We start from the raw sequence: 18,589 nt of genomic DNA on the forward strand, positions 1-18,589 counted from the left end.
TCATGTTCTCAAAAAAATATTACCAGATTTATAATTTGGACTTTTCTGTGCAAGAATTACTGGCGTGGTTCTAGGTTTTGGGTTGCCAGTTGTACTCATTTCCTTTCCTTTTCTAATCCCTTAAAGAGGATCATGTTTGATAAAATTTAGAATAATAGCATTTATTTCTGAAACAGGCCAAGAACTTTATAATCCTATTAGACTAATGATGTGGCAAACATCAGAGGAAAATTCATACCGATTTATCCAGTAGGGAGTGGCGTTGCCACAGGAAGAACAATTCGGTGATTTGATCTGCTCCTGGATAATTGTGAAAGTTACCAGGACACTATCTTTTTTTAGAATCTCTTAAAATTAGAACATATATTATTTCTGAGATTTAAAAGATAACTACATGTGAGATGGTTGATAAGATGGGTATCAGGTTTCAAATACCTTGCAAACTTCAAAATTCATTGAAAAGATATTGGGATTATCAAGCATAGCATGACTTACTGAATCATATTTGGTCCTAGATCACTTATAATATAATTCTGTTTACCCAAGTTGCATCACATAAATTCTGGGATCAATAACAAAACCAGTCTAAGACTAAGGATTACCTTGAGTCTGGCTGAACTAATACCCCTGGGCTACTTAATTAGTATTGTAAGGGACCGGCGAACGATGGAGGAAGAGACCACCAAGAGACCGACTCATGCAACAGCAAAAGGGGGTTTATTGCAGATCCAGCACGCTGGGGCTTCGGGCTCACTCAAGAAGGGAGATCGGCCAAGAGCCCCGAGCAGGGATTAAGCAGTGCTTAAGTACATTTTTTGGGGAGGGCGGGGGCTTTGCATACATCAGAGCAAATCATCATGAAGCACGGGAAAATCCAACAACAACTCTCAAACACGATTAGCACATTCATTGGCGGGAACAGGTCGGGCGGGAGTGATAGGTCAGTCCTAAGGAGGGGGATACATTCAAACTGATTGGTTTGGACCCTGAGGTGCCTACGTGCCGAGCTGCACAGGGTCCAGGTTGTTAAGCAACTAAGTGGTCAGGGTTAAGCAGCTAAGTGGTCAGGGGGGATTTGACACATATCTAATGGGCAGTTCCGGGAATTGTCTTAACTACCACAGGAATTTTAGGTTCTGAGTGCAGTTTAGAAACTTTACAATACCTAGTCCTTTACATTTTAACTTCAGTTTCTTTTATCCTATCAGTATCTCCAAATTTAACTATTAAAGATTAGTAACAGTGGTAGAGCACGTGCTGAGCATGCACAAGGCTCTGGGTTCAACCCTTAGCATATACCAACCCTCAGAAAAAAAAAAAAAGGGGATTATCAACAGTGGTGTGCTGGGGCAGGCAAATCAACCATTTTAACAGCAAGTTAGCTGTTAGACACAGACATCATGAAAGATTAAGTTATAATTTGGTTTATAATTAAGTTTATAAATTGTTGTACTAATTTCCTTTTCTAATCCCTTTGCAATGAACTTTATTAAAAACAAAGATAAAGATGAAAAATTAATCTCTCCCTAATTATTTTACTATTACTTATGTTCTTGAGATTACTTTTATCTACTGCATCTGTATGGTAGGTGAAGGGAAAGGGAGAAATGAAAGACAGAGACTAGGCAGAGATACACACAAGAGTTTATTCATCAGAGCTGACAAATGAAGGCCATCTCTCTATAGGAGAGAGAGGCAAAACAGGCGTGAGTTCTGGGACTTCTATGGGAGAGGCTCAGGAATCAGAACCTGGCGGTCCAAAGCAGGTGGTTAAGGGTTGGGTTAGTATGAGGGAGTGGTGAGCCTTTCTCAGGAAGGCACTTGGGTGGGAAATCAAAATTTTTTTCTTAAAATGGCCATTCAGATGCTAAGCAAGGACCTTATAGTAGGAGTACTACAAACTTGTGTACACTGACCTTCTTTTCCAGTTCTGTATTGTTATCACATTAATAACCTGAAATTGGCTATGCTGGGAGCATTAACAACATACAATCAGCCTCCCCTTTCCCTAGAGTCAGTTATTAAGCATATACCAGTACATTTTTGGCAATACAAGGGTGTCCTAATCTCTGATATAATCTCACAAATAGATACTGTTTTATTCATTTGTGTATTAGACCCATAAAGATACCCTCTCAAAAGTTGCCTCAACACTTATACAACAGCATCTTTTAGGTTTTATGAGAAATGGCTTATTTTTTGAACATAACATACTTTCTAAGTAAGAAAGCATGATTTCTAATAAATGACAACTGGATCTGAGAAACTTTTGAAATCTCTCAATCAGTGTTTTAAGAAAAGGCTTATGGCAGATTATTATTGTTTCTTAAATAAAATTTTTTTTTTTTTTTTTTGGTGAGAATAGCTTTTGCCTTAAGGCAACATAAACTGGCCCCACCAACAAAAATGGACCAATTTGTGCCTGTCTACTGCCAGGAAGTGATTAAGTAGGTCCAGAGGAACTCCCTACAATACAAAGGCCAGATTCACAAACAAATGGTTTGAATGCCATTTGGGTCATTTCAGACATATGGAGTATTTCACTCAAGTTAAAAGAATATCAAGATTGGACAATGTAAAAAAAAAATAAGGCATGTGTTGTAAAAGACATTATCAATTTTTATCTTTTCCTTTAAAAGTCTCTTTTGGAGAGCTTACAAAAACTCTAAGCTAAATTGGTAAAAAAATATATAAGTGGGATTTATTTTACTTTTAGCCTATACCTTTGATAGTTTATAAAAACCTAGAATTCTGCATAGTTGGCGATGTATATTATACAGACAACTTTATGATCTTATAAAAAGTGCATAAATCAGGACAAAGAACTGTATGCTTATTTCCAGCAGAAAAAAGTATAAAAAACTCAGAAGAAGGTAGGGTCTGCATGTCTATGTTAAACTACTACTTAACTCAAAATTGAGAAACACCAATTTTCTATATTTTTTCCCTGTGGGAGATTTGCAAAGATGATTCAGTATACTGAGTATCAATCACACATTTTCCATCAATATTGAGAAACAGTAATACAACCATCAGGGTTTTAAAGATTATTTCTAAACATCAACATGTATCTATGTATTTGTATAACAGAGTCTTCAAAAGCACCCTTAGTATTTAATATTTAAATGAAAACAAAAAAAGTCATGCTTTTGACCTTTGAAAAAACATCTATAAATTTGATTTGACTGAGATGGATGACTTTACTTGTATTATCTTACTTTGAATGAGCACTGAGGTATATAGTTATCAGCCTGCTTTCAATCTATCAAAAAAGGTGAAGATTATCTGCATTTCATACTTTTAAAAAATATTATTTTAATTATCGATAGACATTTATTTATTTATTTATATGTAGTGCTGAGAATCAAACCCAGAGCCTCACACATGCCAGACTACTGCTGAGCCCCAGCCCTAGCCACTGCATTTCACATTTTATTTAAAAATAATAAAATGATAGTTACAATAAATGAAAATTCAGTATAGTTAGTTGAAAAATATTTTAAAATTTACATATTTACAAGCTCATAGATCCTCTACAACCATTGAACATTTTAGTCTATGTAATCAAAGTCTTCTGGAATTCCAAAAGTTTTATCAATTTTATTTTCTTCAAATGCAAATTTTCTTTTGGCCCAGGATTTTAGTGCAAATATATTATCTAAAAGAAAAAGAGAGCGAGAAATAGTTTTAAGAATTAAAAACACAATCATAAAATACTTAAAATGCAATTATCTTCATTGCCCCTTTACTTCTTCTTATTGCTTTCTGCTGTATTAAGTAGTAAGATTAACAGCAATAACTATAAATAAAAGGTATTTTGGACAAGTGAGCATATCTCATATTAAAAAATTCAGTAAGTTATGTGCTGTTAAACAATACAGACAGGGACTGGTTAATGGTATCTCTTCTGCATTTTCACCACAGAGGTCTGACTGTTGCCTCAGGAATCAGTTGTTCCAATAGGAACACATGCTTTCCAGATACTTCTTTCTAGCCCTCAGAGAGAAATGGCTTTCAAACAATCAGGCCAGTGTGAGGGAGAAGGGATGAGGGAAAGGGAAAGGGTTTCTGTCTCTTAAGACAAAGATAGAAACAGATGTGTCTTTGGTATCCTCTGGGGTGGGGTGGGGGGTATAAATGCTTTTTATCAATTAAAAATGTGTTATTTCTACTTAAAAGAATATATCCCAACAAAAGAAAATAAAGTATGTGCAAAGATTTTTGTTGGTCAAGGATTTTCATTCATCCCAGTTAAAGGGGAGAGAGGGATGGAGGGAGAGGAGGAGAGGGGGAGGGAGGGAGGGAGGGGGAGGGAGGGAGGAAGAGAGAGAGAGAGAGAGAGAGAGAGAGAGAGAGAGAGAGAGAGAGAGAGAGAGAGAGAGAACAAAAAAAGCAATGCAAATGTCTAACATGCTAACAGTGACTGCAATTGGGGAATGGGAATGAGGGTGAGTTTCCCCACCTTAATTTCACACATTTCTTTTATATACACATACAACTTTTATAATGAAAATTATTCTACACATAGAAAAACAATGACATAAGGTTTTCTGGTTTGTCAGAATATGTTAAGCACTGTATTAGTAGTGATAATGAAGCAAAGGGCTCAAATGGGTTCTTCTGGATTGTTATGGTCTAATCATGCTACTACTTCTCCTCCCCTTACTCATATTTGAAGTCCTAATCCCCCTTATCTCATAATGTGACTGTACTGGTGACAGATCTTTAAGAAGGTGATTAAGTTAAAAATGAGGTGGTTAAGCTGGGCTCTAATTCAATTTTATAATAAAAGAATATTTGGGCACATTGAGACACACTAGCCCTGCCCAGACCATGGGAGGACCCAGGATGGGGGAGGGGGACAGTCATGTGCAAACCAAGGAGAGGTTTCAGAATGGGACCTTGCCAACACCTGGATTTTGGATTTGAAGCCTTGGGAATGGTCAAAAATTAAATTTCTGCTGCATAAACCACTCTGGTATTATCTTCTGGCATCATCCTGGAATACCTCATATTATTATTTTAATATTCTCACCTGTTATGAAAAGTAAAGATTTTCATCCAGGAGCAGTGGGGCACACCTGTAATCCCAGTGACTCAGGAGGCTGAGGCAGAAGGATTGCAGGTTGTTAATTAATATATATGAAGCTTTATCACTCTTTAATATAGTTTCAGTGGAAGTTTAATTCCAAGTATCAAATGATGATAAAAATTTTTATTTCTAAGGTGAATACTGCTGCTTCACATAGAATAAGCAGTCTAACAAAAATATTTCTTTGATTTAAAGTGTTGGGGGGGATGGAAAAAATGGAGAAACTTTGGGCAAAGGGGAGGGAGGAGTGAGGAGGGTGCATGGGGGCAGGAAAGATGGTGGAATGAGATAAACATCATTACCCTAGGCACATGTATGACTGCACATATGATGTGACATTATATTGTGTACAACCAGAGAAATGAAAAGTTGTGTTGCAATTGTGTGCAATGAATTAAAATGCATTCTGCTGTCATATACCTAATTTAAATAGATTAATTAATAAAAAATAAAGTATTGTGCTATGTCAATAGTATAAAAATGAACCTTCACTCTTTATTTGGCAGGTGGGGGGAACTGTACCCAAGGGTGCTTAAGCCATATCCCTAGCCCTTTTTATTTTTTAAATTTATGATGATGATTATTTTTTTGTGTGTGACACTGGGGATTGAACCCAGGGCCTTGTGCACGAGAGCCAAGCACTCCACCAACTGAGCTATATCCTCAGCCTCCTTTTTATTTTTTGAGAGACAGGGTCTTGCTAAAGAGCTTAGGGCCTTGCTAATTTGCTGAGGCTGGTCTCAAACTTGCAATCCTTCTCTCTCAGCCTCCTGAGTCACTGGGATTACAGGTGTGCCCCACTGCTACTAGATGAATCTTTACTTTTCATAACAAGTGAGAATATTAAAACAATAGCATGAGGTATACCAGGATGATCTGTTTAGTACTTAACAATCAAAACATTCTTGCCAATCATAGTCAAATATTTGTAAGGGCCCACTGCTACAGAATATAGGTATTAAGTGTATTAAAGATACTACAGAATGTAAAGAACCTATGCCTTCAAGCTGACACGAGAGAGAAATATCATTAATTTATTACAGAACAATTCCAAAGTGATATGTGTGTTAGAGAGAAAAGATCAAGTATTATGTGCAGAGCTTTCAAGATAGGCTTCATGAGTACAGAAGGATTTCTAGGACATGGGAGAACATATATAATACTGGAAGAAGCTTGCAGTGAACAGACTTTGAACATGGGTCAGGAGAGATGAAAATGAGGCACCAAAGTGAGGTTATTCAACAGTCTCTGCAGGAAGGAGTTTTTGGTTCACACTGGACAAGAAAACATTTTAATCATTTAATATTTACTCGAATATTAACACAAAAGAAGTAACAAATAAAAGCTTCTTTACAATAATGCTAATAGAATTAAATACTTCCTTGGGCCATAAGCTATCTGCCTTCAAGATAACATATCCATATCTTGATAATATTCCCTATTTTATGATTTTCCTATTATATAAAAATTTTTGTAAATGGATAAAGAATAATTTTGTTTAAAAATAACCTAAGTCTAGTAAATTCTTGTTAATCTATATGGTTGCACACCCAAGATACATACAGGAATAGGATGGGCAATATCACTTGCAATAAACCTCTTAGGACCTCACACATTAAGGTGCTTCTTGTATGCGTTTACAAAAACTCCCCTATCTCAGGCTGGGAAGTAGCTTAGCCCTGGGTTCAATGTCTAGCATGGCAAAACAACAAAAACTCTATTATTTTAATTATTAATAAGTAAGGTTTTAGGTGATATAATTTGTTAATCACATTTAAAGTGTATTTAATGTTGCAAAACAATAAAATGTGATTTTCTATATTTATACTAAGTAATTTCATTCTATATTATTAAACAGAAAATACTCTCAATTATAGATACATTTTAAAGACTTTGTTATGTAGAAAGAAACCAAACCTTAATTGATAGCTAATTAATATCAGTAATACTGATATTTTCTGTTTGTTTTCATGAGAAGGAGATTTTCTGAGGTGTAATTTGCTTTATCACTTATCTCTGCCTTTTCATAATACATGTTTATGCTAGAAAAAATAAGCTGTAACCTCACATGGAAATGTTTCTTAACAGCTGTTTCTGTTATTCTAAAAATATCTTTCTTTAACAGGCTTTTAAAATGCCAGTTTTTTTTCTAATTATAATCTAGGAAGTTTATGATGAATTGGAAGACAATTTATAATTGTTTATTTAACTGAAATTTATGATAAAGAATGGGAAAAGGAAGTGGGAATTTACTAATGTATCTAATATTGTGTTGAAAAGTTTACAGACTCTTATTTAGGCCTCTCAAAATGTGACGTGGATATCCACACTGCATACATGAGGAAGCAGGTTCAGAGAAGTTCAAGGGGTCACTTAGCTAATAAGGAGCTCGGCTTGGACACTTTTCAAAGTCAAGTTCCTCCCACTGTACACACATGCTGCCTGTTCCTACTGCTTGCTGTGATGCTTTGTTGAGAACTACTGGGCCAAATCACCTCATGACTCTTATCTCTAACCTAAAAGTCAGCTTGCTTCTTGTGTCACACTCAGAATTTGGCATTTGTCAAACCCATACAATATCACTGCATTTATTATTTATTGATATTTCATCAGACACAATTCTCTTTTCTTCAATATTAGCTTATTCTTTTTATCTTATTTTGTTCTTATCACTAAAGCACTATATCATGTAGGGAATAACTTTGTAATAAATAGGAACAAAAGACCAATTTTACTAATGTCACCAAATCTACCTGATTCTAAAATAGACTAGGAAAAAATGATTCTTCTTTTTTTGTGTGTGTGTGAAACACAAGCCTGGACAGGGTGACAGGAAAAACTGGCAAAAATCTCTGTTCTTCCAGTGACTAATCCACTTTGACTAAGCATAGTCACTTTAAGCTTTTCACATCTCTGCTTCAATCTCATCCATATTCTCCCACAGAAACATAATGAGGATGACTAATACAAAGGAAGACATTATAGACTCTCAATAGGATGGAAAAATTCAATTGCCACTATTTTATAATATAAAAATATCAGTTTCATTTTCTGGCAGGTTCTAAGAATCTTAATTATACTTGTTTATAAATCACAGCAATCACTATTTATTAATCTTCTCCATAAATATTAAGACACATACATATGCCTTAATTCTCACTTCTTAGATTATTTCTAGTGTGGATCAGAGGGTGTACCCATTGCAAATGGATTCTCTGAAAGCAGGCTTACATAGAAGACAGTATTACATGGTAGGTAAGAGCTTGGACTATGGAATCAGACAACCAGAATTCTATTCCTGTTTCACAGCCTAGTGAACGTGTGACATGCCTTGGATTCCTGAGGGCCTTATCCTCATCTTCAATATGAAAGATAATAATCAAATCTACCTCATAAAATAATTGAGGAGACACCACAGTTAAGCATTACAAAATTGGAAAACAGCCTCAACAAACATTAGCTATTATTATTTGCAAGGAGATAAATCTTTAGGATTCCTTGAAACTCTTAAAAGGTGTATTTTACAATAAATATATGTGAAAATTCAACTATATATTTTATTAATACATATGAAAGCTAAGCAATTAATCCAAATGATTTATCTTGGGAAAAGTTACATAAAGTTCAACTGGAAGTGTCATTGGTTTTACAAAAATATACTTTTGCAAAGTGAATTATAAGATTTTAAAACATAAACTTAACTGAAAAGATTTAATATACAATAACTTGAGCAATGCATATATTTCCAGAAATCCCTTTCTTGAACAAAGCTAGTACAAAGGCATCTGAATTTCACATCAATGTAAGTATAAAAGTTTAACTCTAGTTTACCAGATTCACTCTAACCTACCAGTCCATCTGTTAGCAGCTTCTTTGGCAATTTTATTTGCTTGACCTGAAAAATATCATATATAAAAATTACATATAATTATTTACATGTATAAAATTACTTTCAACTATCTACAAATTTATCTTTTCATATGAGCAAATTTTCTATAAAATTTAATAAGATTTTTATAAAATTTATAAAGTAGTACATTTTATAAAATATAGGTATCTTTATAAAACAGCTATGAAAAAACCCCAAATGGTGGTATAAAATTCTGTCTTACAGAGCTGTTCAAATCCCAAGGAAATTTTAAATAGTTATAGTTACATTAGCCATGAATAGAAATAAATGAAGCAAGGGTATGGGAGGCTGAGGCAGGAGGATCCCAGGTTCAAGATCAGCCTCAGCAACTTTTCTATTATCTCAAAATAAAAAGGACTGGAGATATGGTGGCTCAGTGGTAAATTCCCTCTGGGTTCATCCCAGTATCAAAAAAAAAAAAAAAAAAAAAAAAAAAAAAAAGTGAACAATTTCTAAATGGCTTTTCCTACATAATCAGCATTGATGTACTTTGTTGTTTAAAGAAAAAAAATAAGTTTAAATTAGATGTTTCTCACCATATCAAAATATGATGAAATAATTTAATGTTAAGAATTTAACTGAATATAGATTGTTAAGCCACAAAATCTGATCTCAAAAAATTTTAGAGGTAATAAAGAAGCTCTATAGGAGAAAATATTTATTTACTTTACATTTAAATATACATATTACTATTACATGTATCTGTATATATGGCTTTCAAGTTAATCAATATAGCACATAACAAAGCCATGATCAACTGGGCATAAATATCACTTATAATGATGAGATTTATTTTGTGGTTGAAAGGTCATTCACTGTATTAAAATAATTTAGTGGCTTTTATTACACTCACATGGTTGTACAAACAGCACCACTACCTAATTCCAGAGCATTTTCATTACCCAAAAAGAAGCCTTGTATCCATTAGCCATCACTCAACAATCCTCCTCCCTCCAGCTCCTGGCAACCACTAATCTACTTACTCTATAGATTTCTCTTTTGTGGATACTTCATGTGAGTAAAACATATTCGGTCTTTTGGGTCTGGCTTCTCATATAGCACAATGTTTTTCAAAGTTTATTTATGATGTACCATGTATTTGTGTGTGCTAAATCATATTTCACAATTTGCTTATCCATTCATCATTCGTTAGCTGATAGACATTTAGGTTATTTCCACTAATATGAATTATTTAATAATTTTTATGTGAACATATTTTCAGTTCTCTTGGATATGTATTTAGGAATGGCACTGATGATTCATATGGTAATTACATCATATCATTTTAAAGAATAGATAAATTGTTTGCAACACTATTCCACAATCTCATCAGCAATCTAAGAGTTCCAATATCTTAAAAAAAAAAAGAGTTCCAATATCTTCACATCCTCACCAACACTGTTTTTTTCTTTCTTTTCCTTTTGTGACACTGGGGATTGAACCTAGATTTTTTTTTTTTTTTTTTTTAAATGAGGCAATGTTCCTTTTATTCCAAAGAGAGAAGCAAGCTGATGATTTGTGAAGTCTGGGTGGCTTGGTTTATCACAGGTGTTATTTAATTCAGTAAAAAGCCAAATACATAACCACATTTGGACATAGAAACTACTCCCAAAACTGTCCCCAAATACTCTAAAACCATCACATTCTTATATCATTGTACTACCATGCTGTATAATCTTATTCTACTAGCAAGAACTGAACTCTGAAGAGGAAGGACTTCAGACAATGAAGAAAGGAAAGGAAGAATTATGGCAGATAGTAACACCAAATAAAAGCTATTTCAAATAACAATAAACAAGTTTAGCAGTTAGACTGAGAGACAAATATTCCATCTTTTTGTTTCCTTTTTATTTTACTTTTTTTTCATCTTTGGTATTAGGTTCAGGCTTTGCACAAGCTAGGTGAGAGCTACATCCCCAGCCCACATTATATTATCTTCACAGAGGGTATCACTAAGCTGCTGAGGCTGGCCTCAAATTCATGATCCTCTTACAGCAGGCTCGTGAATAGCTGGATGACAGGCAGGTGCCACCACAAACACACTCAGCCTCATCTCATTCTTTTGTTTCTTAGGTCAATGATAAATCACTCTCTGTTATCTACCAAAATACAACCAAATTCATAGTCATGCCCCAATGGTGGCGTGACTATTTAGTTAGGCAATACTGATCCCAAAGCCAAATACTAGCTAATAAAGGCCTGCCATATCTCCAGGTATGTTTTGTCGGTACCTACAACATCCCAGACATAAGCATCAATACACCACTTTAGGTGGCATCTCCTGGGTCATTTGCAGAGGGGCTAATCTCATGTCAAGTCAGCAGCTCCATATGAGGTTCTCTGACTTTGACCCTTAAAAAGTCTTCCTATGTCTGAACAACTTCCCTTTTTGTCTGAAAATCTTCCTTTTCCAGCCTGTAATTTGTTAAGTCAATTATACCATTTTCAGGCTGTAATAAATCCCCACATTCAAACAGATTCTACCAAATAGCTCCTATATATTTTCAACATTCTGAAATTTAAAATTTCCATTAAAAACATGGTCATTATTTTGACACGTTTCGACTCAGCATAAAGAAATACACTCATGTATGTACCTGACAAGAAGAAAAAGAAATATCTACATGGAAGTATATTTTAGATTAAGTATGTGTTAGTTAAAATGGAAGATGCAACAGGAAGGTATTTATCCTCAAAGTAGGCAAAGATAATCAGCTGTCATTCACCTTATAAACCAAGACAGTTAAAGATAAAACAGTAGTTTTATGCAACAGCAACCAGCTGAAGGCTGATGGGTAGACCACTTTCTTCCTCAATTTCACTGGAGAATCATCAGTCTTCCAGTCCCATTAGGATTGGGCTGTGGGGATCATAGCCGCCGCGCGGAGAGGAGCAACAGCAGAAGCCGCCTGAGCCGAAGCCCCGCTGCCACAGCCGCTGCTGCTGCCACTGCCACCGCACACTGGGATCCGGTTGGCAGCACAGCACTTGCCATGTCAGGCACCTGCCTCAGACTGGCGGCAGTGGCTGAACCTAGGGTTTTATACATGCTATGCAAAATGTTCTTTTACTGAGCTACAACCATAGCCTTTTTTTCTTCTTTTTTTGAGACAAGGTCTGGTTAAGTAGTCTAAGCTGACTTCGAACTTGCATTCTCCTGCCTTGGCCTCCCAAGTAGTGGGGATTACTGCCCTGCACCACCACATCTGGCCCTTTTTAAAATCATAGCCATCCTAATGAGCATGAAGAGGCATCTCATTGTGGTTTTGATTTGCATTCCCCTAACGGCTAATGTTGAGCATCTTCATGTGTGCTTATTGGACATTTGTATATTTTCTTTGGAAAAATGTTCAAATCTTTTGTCCATTTCTGAATTAGATTTTTTACTGAAATGTAAGAGTTCTTGGATATTAGTCAGTAGTCAGATATAAGATTCGCAAATATTTTTTTCCCCTTTCTGAGTTTTCTTTCCACCTTTTTTCTTTCCTTATTTTTATGGGTGCATTACAGTTGTACATATTGATAGGATTTGTTGTTACATATTCATACATGCACACTCTTTCCACTTTCTTAATAGTATACAAAAATTTTAAATTTTGATAAAATTCAAGTTATGTATTTTTTTCTTTGGTGTTTATTCTTTTCATGTCAAAGAAACTGATGCTAGTAAAAGGACAAAGAAATATGTGCCTATGTTTTCTTCTAAGGGTTTTATAGTTCAAACTCTTTGTCTTTGAAACGCTTGAGTTAATTTTTGTTTATGATATGAGGTGGATATTCAGTTCTGCTCATACCATTAGATGAAAACACTATTTCTTTCCTAATTAAATGGTCTTGGCACCCTTGTTGAGAATCAATTGGCTTTATTTCTGGACTCTCAATTACATTCCATTAATCTGTATATCTGCTTTTATACCACATTGCCTCGATTACTGTAGATTATTAGTAAGTTTTGAAATTAAGAAATCTGAGTCTTCCAACTTCACTCTTCTTTTTCCAAATTCTTTTGGCAATTCTGTGTATCTTGCATTTTTATAGGAATTTTAAAAAATACTAATTTTATAGTCTGAAAAAAATATTAGTTGTAATAGTTTTTCTTGGTGTGTATCTGTGTGTATAAATTGTTTAAGGCTTTCTACATATGAATAAGATCACATTATCTAAAAAGAGATAATTTTTTTTAAAAAAAGGAAGAAATAAAGCTATTTTTAACTTTTAATTTATTCTAGTTAGTTATAAAGAGAGAGGAATGCATTTTGACAAATGTAGCACAACTTCTCATTCCTCTGGCTATAAATGGTGCAGAGTCACATTAGTAGTGTAATCATACATGTACACAGGGTAATAATGTTTGTTTCATTCTATCATCTTTCCCATCCCCACTGCCACACCCCTCTCTTCTGCACAATCCAAAGTTACTTCATTCTTCCCTACCCACCCATCCCAACTATAGATCAGCATCCATTTATCAGAGAAAACATCTGGTTTTGGGGATTGGCATATTTCACTTAGCATGATATTCTCTAGTTCCATTCATTTATCTACAAACACCATAATTTCATTCTTCTTTAAGGCTGAGTAATATTCCATTGTATATATGTAACACATTTTTTTTTATCCCTTCATCTATTGAAGGGCATCTAGGTTGCTTCCACAGTTTAGCTATTGTGAATTGAACTGCTATGAACACTGATGTGGCTGTGTCCCTGTAGTATGCTGATTTTACGTTCTTTGTCATAAACTGAGGAGTGGGATAGCTGGGTCAAATGGTGGGTCAAACTCCAAGTTTTCTGAGGAATCTCTATACTGTTTTTCAGAGTGGTTACACCAATCTGCAGTTCCACCAGCAATGTATGAGTGTATCTTTTACCCCACAACCTTACCAACACTTATTATTGCCTTGATTATTAATAACTTGCCATTCTGACTAGAGTGAGATGAAATCTTAAGAGTAGTTTTGATTTGCATTTCTCCAATTGCTAGAGATGATAAACATTTTTTCATATGTTTGTTGACTGATTGTATTTCTTCTATGAAGTATCAATTCAGTTCCTTAGTCCATTTATTGATTGGGTTATTTGTTTTTTTAGTGTTAAGTTTTTTGAGTTCTTTATATAACCCGGACATTGGTACTCAATCAGGTGTGTGTGGTAACGATTCTCTTCCATTCTGTAGGATCTCTCTTCATGTTATTTATTTCTTCCTTTTTGAAATGGATGCCTTTTCTTCCTTATTCTTGCCTAATTGGCCTGGCTAGAACTTCTGGAAGAAGGTTAGATGGAAGTGGTAAGAGTGAACATCCATGGGGAAAGCTTTCAGCCTTTCTCCATTCGGCAAAATGTTGGCTGTAGATGTTCATAGATCCCTTTTATCAAGTCAAGTTCACAATGCTGATGAGCTGGAGCACAGATAAGAAAGAATAAGATGAAACACCACAAACTCACTATTCTTACTGAGATTCATCCATTTTTTGTGAATAGGAGCCTGTAAGTCTTTAATTATATTTTCAGAGTTTTGAAAAAGTTGACTCTAACAATTCCTGCAAGCTTTTATGGAAGGGCATATTTTCAAAGGTGATTATTCCACCTTTTCACTGTCATCCTGACATTTATTTCTAAGGAAACTTGATAAGTAATCCTAACATTAATTACTTTCAAGTATTTTTGTGGGAATTTAATTTGTACTACTTGTTTTACATGGCCTCACTCAAATAACACTTAAAGCAGCTAAAATTAAAATTATTGTTTTTACTTCTCACTTCTTGGGCATTTCCAATTAATTTTGTAAATGCTTACTTAATGATATCAACAATTTAATTGGCATGGTGAAATATAAATATTTCTTGCAGGCATGATCAAGAATTAAGACACAATATATAGCCATGTCTATATAAACATGGTAACAGCTATTATCAGAAAAATGTATTATCCAAAATAAACCATGTCTTAGATAAGCCTAAGTGCTGTGATATGAATCCTACTGGCAGCTATTCAGAATCAAATCCTATTAAAATCAAATTGTAAAACTCATAATCCTTTTAATCCAGTATAATCTCTTTTGCACTAACATGATAGCTAAAATCCTATGAAAACACTCATTATCAAAAAGCATATTTTAAAAACAATAATTTTATTGGGGAAAGGGAATTTGGGGTGAGTTGAGGTTAAAGCCTTTTTAAAGTTCTCTGAATTTATTAATAAGAAACCTCTGGACTATTAAATATTTAGCTTTAATTTCTTCAGATATTTTTCTAGCCCAACAACTTCCCTCTCCCCGCTGCCTCCCCGACCCCTTTTTGGATCCAATTATACATATATTAGGTTAAGTTGCTCAAGAATGCCATTTTTATATTTAAAATTGTTTTTTGTTTCATTTTGGATTATTTTTATTGCTATGTCTTTAAATATATTAATCCTTTCTTCTATAAAATTTAATCTGCTCATTTACATTGGTATGATTTCCTTGGGCTGGAAAATAAATTATCAGACTTTTAAATTTAAAGGTTAAGGTGGATACCAGAATGTAGGGAAGCAGTATAAAATTTCAGCTGCAACTCAACCGTGTTATCATATGCTTTAGAAAATTCATCATCCTTTGTGTACCCTGACATTTCTTACTTTAAGTTTTAGTGCCTTTCTCAAACATGACACACTTGCCAAAATTGCTGCTTGATGATTTTGATTCAGATTTAGAAGGCATTTTTTTTTTTTTTGGTACTAGGGTTTGTTGATACTTTACTACTGAAATACATTCTCACTGTTCATTCATTAATTTTGTAGTATTGGAGCTTGAACCCAGGGGGACTCATCACTGAGATACATCCCCATCCCTTTTTATTTGTTTTGATACAGGGTCTTGTTAAGTTGTGGAAGTTAGTTTTGAACTTGCAATCCATCTATCCCAGTCTTCTGAGTAACTGGGATTATCTTTTTATTTTATTTTGAAATAGATTCTCACTAAATTGCCCAGGCTAGCCTTGAACTTATGATCCACTTGCCTTAGGATCCCGAGTATCTGGGATTACAGGCATGTGCTACCACATCCAGTGCCAATATCTTAAAACATATGCCCAATTTTCAATTCTTGTTAATATCCTGAAACTCAAGAAGAACCATTAACTTAAGATCACTATCATTTTAAGTCAAAGTACTTGGATGAACTTAAATGAAAGTTTTAGTCATTCCTGAGTGAACAGAAGTTAACAAGATCATGAAAAGAACTGTAAAACATGGGAAGTCACAACTGGACACATCAGTCAGGTTCAGCTGCCCATGGGAAGCACCCATGGCAGTACAACAGGGACCACAGAGTGGAAAAACTTAAATCCTTACTGGGTGTGGCTAATAGTTATAAATCCTAAACATAAAAGAGAATGAGACAGGTAGTCAAAGAGGCATTACTCTAAGGAAAAAGTATAAGAACTACACAAAACTGTAATAAAGAAAGAAGGCAGAATCAAGTAAGAGTAATACATGAAGGATCAGATTTAGTTACTGTGAAAACTTGGAATTTCATAAACTATTAGATGGCAAAGCCATGTTGATCCTGAAAATTAATCAATTGAGAGTATTAAATTTGGCTAAGAAAACTGTTCCTAGGCAGTTGCAGTGGCACACACCTGCAAATCCTAGCTACTTTGAGGATAAGGCAGGAGCATCACAGCCTGTGCAGCCTTTGAGGCCAGCCTGAGCAAGAACCTGTCTCAAAATTTTAAAAAAAGGGATGGGGATTCAGCTCAGTGATAAATTAGCATTCCTAGGTTCAACCAAAGAAAGAAAGAAAGAAAGAAACTTGCCTGTAAAGCTCTCTTTCACAAGATGCTCTAGATAAGGCACACAGTTGATATCCTCTTGACCAAGCAGCGTGTGCTTGATTTTGAAGAGGAATCATGAGCAGGCCTAGGTTCCTATCTTGTCCCCTATTACATTGGATTTGCATGTGCTTACTGAGGCTTATTTGATAGTAGTTAAACCTTTCAATCAGATTAAAGTGGTTAATTTTTGTTTTCATACCAGGCCAGGGATTAAACCCAGGGGCACTAAATCACTGAGCCACATCCCCAACCCTTTTTATTTTTTGAGGCAATCTCACTAAGTTGCCAAGGTTGACTTTGAACTGTGATGCTCCTGTTTTAGCCTTCCGACTGCTGGGATTATAGGCCTACATCACCACACCCAGACAAAAGTGATTAATTTTGAAGCACTAGATTTGGTTAGTGTTTTATTTTGCAGCATGTGTGGGCAGCATGAAAAAAACTAACATGTCTCCCCAAATATTTAATTTGCAAAGAATGAGTAGTTCAGAGAGCTCTCCATCTTTCCTTTGTCCCTGTTTTTCTTTCTTTCTCTCTCTCACTCTTTGAGAATTACCCGGGGAAATCAGCTGAACCAGGTGAACAGTGCCTCCTGGAATTGAGCAAAGTGGGCACCTATCTCCAAATAAATTTTAACTTTAGATTTATACTAACTAATTTGTTTATACTTTTTTTTTTAAATTCTAAAAAAAGACTACCAAGAATTAGGTTAGCTTAATTGTAATAAAAATACTTAGGTTAATTTTAAAGTATCAAATATTTCTCAAAGCTTTCATTCACACTCTGGTTTCACTTGGTAAAAGTTTCATTTGGTAAAAGTTCCTTAAAAGGCTGATATAGAAAAATATGAAGAAAGCAATACATGTTTTTCTAAGCAATTAAATGCTGTACCTTTACCTTTATAACATACTCTTTAATTTTTTCAAATTTCTATCTTTACATATAAACAAAAATTTTCAAAATTACTTTTGTGGGGTGGGGTAGCTCAGTGGTAGAGCACTTGCTGGGCACGTGCAAGGCCCTGGATTCAAACCCCAGTGCCACAAACAAAACAAAACAAAACAAACAAACAAAACAAAAAACTGGTAATTGATTTAAAAGCAGGAAGGCAATTCAATTTACAGTACTTTTATGCAACTTGCAAACTTACATTTATAAATATTCTTTTTCTTAGAAAATTATGGTAGATTTCTTTCTAGAATCAAGGTGCCTGGGTCCAAATTGCTTCTCTGACCTCCCAGTTTCCTAAGTTTATATTTTATGTCTTTATGCTTCTATCTCATTCACCTTACTTAAATAATATTTATTAATTAAAAAAATTTTTAGTTGTAGATAAACACAATACCTTTATTTTATTTATTTAGTTTTTTGTGGTGCTGAGGATAAACCCAGTGCCTCACACATGCTAGGCAAGTGCTCTATAGCCCTACTTATTAATTTCAAAGTTGTCACTATTCAATGCTTTAACAATAAGTCTACCTAATGGAAATATTAAGGTAAAATTTCCCTTTTATACTACAAAGTTAGAGCACTCAAATCAGAATACTATTTTAGCTGATTTTATCACATACTTAGAGGATGGTTCCTGGGCAACGAGAAGTTCAAAGTCTCTTTCATTATCAAGCACAAACTTACGTATTTCTTCTACAACTTGTGGGTCACATTCTTTGTATTTTTCTACTTCTGCCTTAAGCTGTTCCCTTTGGTTCCGAAGAGTAGAAAGCTCTTTTACTAGCATGGTTCGCTCTTCCTGCATTCAAAACAGTTTCATATA

At 34.6% G+C, this 18,589-nt stretch overlaps 1 protein-coding gene across 2 annotated transcripts in view; it reads right to left on the reverse strand.

The window, feature by feature from the left end:
• Positions 1-1,632: 1,632 nt before the first annotated feature.
• Mnd1 (meiotic nuclear divisions 1) overlaps positions 1,633-18,589 on the reverse strand; it is a 60,209-nt gene continuing 43,252 nt past the window's right edge. Inside the window, exons 6-8 of one of the 2 annotated variants that reach the window (XM_078022008.1) lie at positions 18,451-18,565; positions 8,943-8,987; positions 1,633-3,658 (exon numbers count right to left, since the gene is read on the reverse strand). In XM_078022008.1, coding sequence (XP_077878134.1) covers positions 3,552-3,658; positions 8,943-8,987; positions 18,451-18,565 — 267 coding nt within the window. In that variant the 3' untranslated portion in view covers positions 1,633-3,551. Of the gene's footprint in view, positions 3,659-8,942; positions 8,988-13,450; positions 14,401-18,450; positions 18,566-18,589 lie in introns of those variants that run through there. The other variant, XM_078022009.1, reaches the window with a different exon arrangement.

The sequence above is a fragment of the Ictidomys tridecemlineatus genome, chromosome 9 (assembly GCF_052094955.1).
Source record: "Ictidomys tridecemlineatus isolate mIctTri1 chromosome 9, mIctTri1.hap1, whole genome shotgun sequence".
NCBI lineage: Eukaryota > Metazoa > Chordata > Mammalia > Rodentia > Sciuridae > Ictidomys > Ictidomys tridecemlineatus.